The sequence below is a fragment of the Convolutriloba macropyga genome, unplaced genomic scaffold, assembly GCF_964194025.1.
Source record: "Convolutriloba macropyga unplaced genomic scaffold, txConMacr16.3 SCAFFOLD_2506, whole genome shotgun sequence".
Classification (NCBI taxonomy): Eukaryota; Metazoa; Xenacoelomorpha; order Acoela; family Convolutidae; genus Convolutriloba; species Convolutriloba macropyga.
Genome location: NW_027451211.1, coordinates 19,034 through 25,000, shown reverse-complemented (window position 1 = coordinate 25,000; position 5,967 = coordinate 19,034). Strand labels below are relative to the sequence as shown.

The following is a 5,967-nucleotide window of genomic DNA, read 5'->3' as shown; positions in this document are numbered from 1 at the left end:
GTTTGTGACATCAGGGAGGTAAGTGGTGCGAACCCCTGTACGGCAGTTTCTTTTTTGTAAGAATACCGGTGAATGCGGTAAAAAAAAATTTTCACCGCAAAATTCAACGCATTTCAAACAAAAATTCACCGCTTTCCGCGCATTCAACGCTAAAAGATGCGGGTGCTTTGCGGTGAAAAAAGTTTTTTTTCACCGCTTTTCACAAAACCTCGACCCGGGTATCACTGCGCTACCTTAGTGTTAAAAAAATATTCTTTGTAAAAACTTTGTAAATCAACTTTGTGAAAAATGGGTTACTAAAGACAAATAATAGCAAAAATTTTTAAACTTCTCACAAACCTTTATACAAACGCAAAAATTGATTTGCAAATATTTGTTGTTGCAAAACTTATTTTCATGTTTTGTAAAACTTTAAATCGGGTTGGCGATTTTTTTAAAACCTATAGGATTATTTTTGAGCTAAAAATTTAATTTTTCTTTAAAACTTTTGTTCTGATTATATAAACGTCCAAAACACCGGGCCTTCTAAAGAAAACTTAATCCGTGAACTCATTAACGTTTATAAACAAATTCAATTAAAAGGGAACTGAGAACTGGGCTTCCAACAGCAGATGAAAATACAAAATGGGAATTATCCACCAATCACAGACTGAGAAGACTTTAATCCCTTCTATAAAGTGCATGCAAATTCATTCACTTCAGTCTAATTCCATTTTCCACATCATGTGTGATTATTTGACTCCGGCAAACATTATTTTGTTTATCGTAATAATTGAAGTTCTTCTTCAGTGTTTTACTGAGTCGTTTAGTCTTATAGACCTAGGTAAGTCTACTTATCGCGGAGAAATATGAACCTAACTTTAAGATAACTTTTAAATCTATACCTAACTTTAAGACCTTCATAAAAAAGCCTATCTCGGTTTGACCAGTAAGCTAAAAAAACTAACAATAAAAAGCACTCGCGCAAAAAGATGACCTTCACACATCTTAGCTACAATATTATTTTGATTTACTCTTTCTACTTTGAAAAAAGATTCAGTTACAGGAGACACGAAGCAAGAAAGCTTTTTACAGCAGTAGTATCGTATATATACAGGAAGATCGAGGGGGGATCCTTTGGAGATCCGTTCGGCAGAGCGGGATCACTGATCCCTTAGGGGAGATCCTTCGAGATCCTTTCGGCAGAGTGGGATCACTGACACCTTAGGGGAGATCTTTTATGTTAAGAAAGTGGTAATTGTGCTACATGTATTTGTCTGGCGGCCTATTGTTAGTATATATAATTCACGAGTGTGAGAGAGGAAAGATCCTTCATGTTTGTGGTATTTTCGCTACATGTATTTGTGTGGGCTCAAGTACAATTTATTTGTGTGAGCTCAATAATACTTTGGTTGGGAGCTCAAGTGGTCAATTCTAGGAGGTAAGATTAGGATTCATTTTGTCAGAATAATATTTGTTGAAAAGGATAGCCAAAACGATAGCAACCATTGATCAAAAAATATTCATGAAATTTACCTGGAGATAGAGAACAATTATCCAAAGTACGGTGAGAGGTTTCTGTATTTTCTAGCTGCTTGTCAATACCTTGATCCTGATATTGATTTGGAGGCAACATTGAAGCTGAGACCGTATGGTGGTCTAATTGGAAATGATAATTCGTCGCTGGACAACTACTTCAAATCGTTCAAAGTATTGCGACTTCATGCAATACTCCACGACGCATCGGGTTTTATAGCAGAGTACAGTCGTAAAGGCCCTGGATACTCCTATGTGTTACCTTAACCAATTACGAACGATTATTTGGGTCACATCACGGGATTGGCTTTTTGTTTGCTTGTGAAGACGTTCAAAAACAATTTGTTCACTTTCTTGGAATGCTGAAGCACGAAATAGTGATATTAGACTTTGAAGGTTTCCGTTACAAGAAAACTGGTTTTATGACAAAACAGTTATCGCTTTGTTCAAATAATTATTCGGACACTTTTTTTTTCTTCCGCCAGTTTCCTACAACTCACTTTCCGCTAGTAAGATGAGATCTCATAAGTGGGTTACTAAATTTTTACATGGTTTGTCTTGGAACAGTGGTACTTATCCTTACTGGTTTCTATCACAAATTTTTGTCGCCATTAAACTCCAGTTTCCGTTAAGGAAATTTTATGCCAAAGGGACAGAGAAAACAGAATCACTCCAAACTCTCTTGCAGAAAGAGGTAATTGATTTGAAAACTCTTCTATGTCCGAAAGCTGAAGATATTAAATTGCCAATTGATATTATTACTTGCGCTCTGCACTCTTTCTACCTACCGGAAAAGCAAAAGAGGAAACATTGTGCTAAAAGAAAGCGCAGTTGTATTTCTATTGGATCTCTCTGCCATCCAATGAGCCGTCGAGTGGAGAAGGCAGCGCCGTCAGTTCTTCAAGAGAATTTATCTCCAAGTTTGACAGTATGCAGTTACATAACGAATGATAATCAGTTGACATTGATTTTAGTAAAAGAAGAGAAAATCGAATCACGGGGACAGAATATTCTGCGAAAACAACAGTTCCTCTGCAACACTAAAGAAATTGGGACGATGAAGAAATATTTTTAATTAATTGAATATTTTCAAATGTATCATGTCGTTACAACAGAAAATGAGAAAACTAAAACTAACCCCTTTACCTACGCCCAAGTGGCCAGCACCAGATCAAGTACCTCTGGACGATGACAATCTCCCTGATGAAATTAAAATGTTGGTCAGTGAAGGCAAGGTACAGTCTATTGTCTACTATGGAAGGGTTTGCGGCATGCAGGCAAACTATAAAGTGACTTACAAAAAAGACGACAAAGACTCTAGATATACTACTTATGAATTCTTTCGATTGAAAGAGAGACTAACAAAGCAATTTAAACTAAAAAACTAAGTGTTAATTCATTTTTGCAAATGACATATTTTCCAATGAGTGTTAAAGAAGACCAGATAGACTCCGCTAATTTAGGGGGTTTGATTGTTTTAGTTTTTGATGAGGAGAATCAAGAGAGGCGTTCGTGGAAATTTTTTAATTCTCGGCTACCACGTTCCGAAGTTGTCTATTTTACTCAAATTTTAATAATACTTTTTCTTATTGTAGTGTCTTTAACCAAGCTTGTGTTTTCCCAAATTGATTGTGAAGAATCAACAATTTGGTTTTCATTGCTTTCGTGCACAGTTGGCTAGGCTCTTCCAAATCCAAACCTATGAACAAAATAATATCCACTAGCGATAGATTTTTTATGGCTGTTTAGGGTCCGTCGTGTTGTGGAAAAACAGAACTTATATTTCAAATGTTATTGAGAAACACATTCTATCCAAACTTTAGTTCTATTTACTACTTCTATCAACACGAGCAGCCAAACTTCAGCACAATAGAGCGTAAAGTGAACATTTTTTTCACTAAGTTTTCTGGATTCGAATTCATATCTCAGCTGGGAAATTGTCTGCTTGTTTTTGACGATTCGTGTGAAGAAATTTTCAATGACAAAGAATTTTCAAAACTTGCAACTGCCGGACGCCATAGAAACATTAGTGTGATTTGTGTTAAGCATAACTTATTTCAACAAAGTAAATGGTCGCAAACAATTGATCTGAACACAACTCATATCATTTGTTCAAATCACCTAGAGACATACAACAGATCACCTATGTTGGAAAACAGTTGAACAATACAAATTTTTTGAAGGAAAGCTATGAACTTGCGACAAAACAACCTTGTGGACACTTGCTCATTGACTTAGATCCAAAAACATCAGATTCCTTGCGTTATTGTTCAAATATTGTACAACCAGGTTCAACAATTTTTTATCTACCGTCCTCCAAAGCGGTTATCACTACTTTGACAGATGAGAGAAAAAGAGTTATGTACGCTAAGGCAAATGCTCGAGCTGCCCGAGAGCAATTTGAGAAAGTTCCTCAAACAAGCACCAAATAGCTTGATAAATTTTCTCTGTGAGGGTTTGCTCAATGTGATCAATGGCAACGTTCCAGTGAACAAGCAGTTACATAAAAATCAGGAGAAATCATTTCAACAATTATAATCAAAGGAAACAATTTTGGAGAAAAAACGAACCGTTTTAGCCAAAAAACCAGAACTCATTCGAGCGTTGGGATTGTCGTGCTATGTTTACTTGAAGATCGAATAATGCATGTAGAAGAGTTCGTTTTGATCCCCAAAATAATGTTCATTTCGAAAAACCCAACACAAAACTTGAAATTGTGTTCAAGTCACAATCAGCGAAACCGACTACAATCATGCTCAAACATTGTTTTCAAAATTTGGTTGTCAAAACATCGGCGACTACCACGACCTTTATCTAACCTGTGACACTTTGCTCTTGGCAAGCGTCTTCGAGGCCTTCAGAGATATCTGCTATGACACGTACGGTTTAGATTGCGCACAGTACTATGGAGCATCAAATTTATCAGGAGAAGCCTTCTTCAAGGTGTGCAAACCCGACCTGCATTTGCTAACCGAGAGAACAACTTGAACTTGTAGAGAACATGATGCGCGGAGGAGTATCTTCAATCTATGAGCAACGACTCTTTCAAGCAAACAACTGCTATCTGCCGAATTATGATGCTTCTATGCCGTCTACATATGCGTTGATGCTAGACGCAAATAACCTTTACGGCGGCGTAATGCAGAACGATCATTTGCCCTTGAAGGATTTTGCGCTAGATGCTCATATCACGCTCGATGAGATACTCAAAGTTTCGTCAACGGCACAGCATGGCTACATCGTTGAGGTTGATATTGATTATCCAGCCGAATTTCTTGAAGCTCATCAAGATTACCCTCTGGCGCCATCCAAATTGAAAATCAAACATTCTTGGTTGAGCGGTTACCAGAAAAATTTGAAGGTACAGATGCACTTACCTGGAAAGTCATCTGGGCCAAAACTCGTTCAAACGCTGTTGCCTAAAAACCGTTACACGCTACATTATCGGCTTGCACAATTCTGAAATTCAATGGGGCTCAAAATCACAAAACTTCATCGGGCATTAAAGTTTGAGCAAGCGAGCTGGATGCGACCCTACATGGAGCTAAATACCATTCTCCGGATTGCTGCCAGTACTGCTTTTGGCAAAAAGTTCTTTAAAAGCATGAATAATTCAGCGTTCGGAAAAACGTGCGAGTCGAAAAGGAAACGTGATCAAGTCGTTTTTGTTCAAAATGCTCAAAATGAGCTACAAAGAACGCAAAACTTTCTTTTTAAATTGTTCAAAATATTTGGAGAAAGCATGGCTGCGATGAAAATTGCAAAAAAAGGATTTATTGGAACAAACCTACTATTGTAGGGGCATGTGTACTTGATCTGGCCTAAATACACATGTTCCAATTCCATTATACAGTGATGAAGCCAAATTTTGATTGCAAAGTTCTCTACTCGGATACTGATTCACTGCTATATCGAATCAATACAATAGACGTTTATGAAGATATACGCCGAAAAAACCATATTTTGCAACATTTCGACTTCTCTAATTATCCACCACAGCACCCGCTCTTCTCCAAAGTGAACGAATATGTCGTCCTGAAGTTTAAGGACGAGTTTGCCAGCGTGCCTATTCAAGAATTTTGTGCTCTCAAGCCAAAACTCAACTCAGTAATTGCAATTGGTAAGTTAGTTTTCATCACACTCACACGTATCAATATACAGCTTGTTAGTTGAGACTGTTCCTAATGTTCTTTATTTTAATTTAGATGGCGGGGAAAAGAAATCAGCTAAAGGCGGCACAAAAATAGCTCAACGACAACTGACGCATGACAGATTCAAAGAAACTCTCTCCTCTGGTCGTTTGATCCGCACGCAAAACCATAGAGTAGCTTCTAGCAGCCACCAACTCCACACAGTAACAATAAAAAAGTGTCGCTCAACGCTTTTGACGATAAACGATACATTTTTGACAATGGGATCGATACGCTGCCCTTTGGTCACATAAATATTGTC

The 5,967-nt window shown here is 37.5% G+C and overlaps 1 protein-coding gene across 1 annotated transcript in view; it reads left to right on the top strand.

The window, feature by feature from the left end:
* The window catches only part of LOC142356494 (uncharacterized), a 13,408-nt gene extending 8,905 nt beyond the window's left edge, over positions 1 to 4,503 (top strand). The window contains exon 4 of the mRNA XM_075408391.1: positions 4,359 to 4,503. Coding sequence (XP_075264506.1) covers positions 4,359 to 4,503 — 145 coding nt within the window. The remainder of the gene's footprint in view (positions 1 to 4,358) is intronic.
* The last annotated feature ends 1,464 nt before the right edge of the window (positions 4,504 to 5,967 follow it).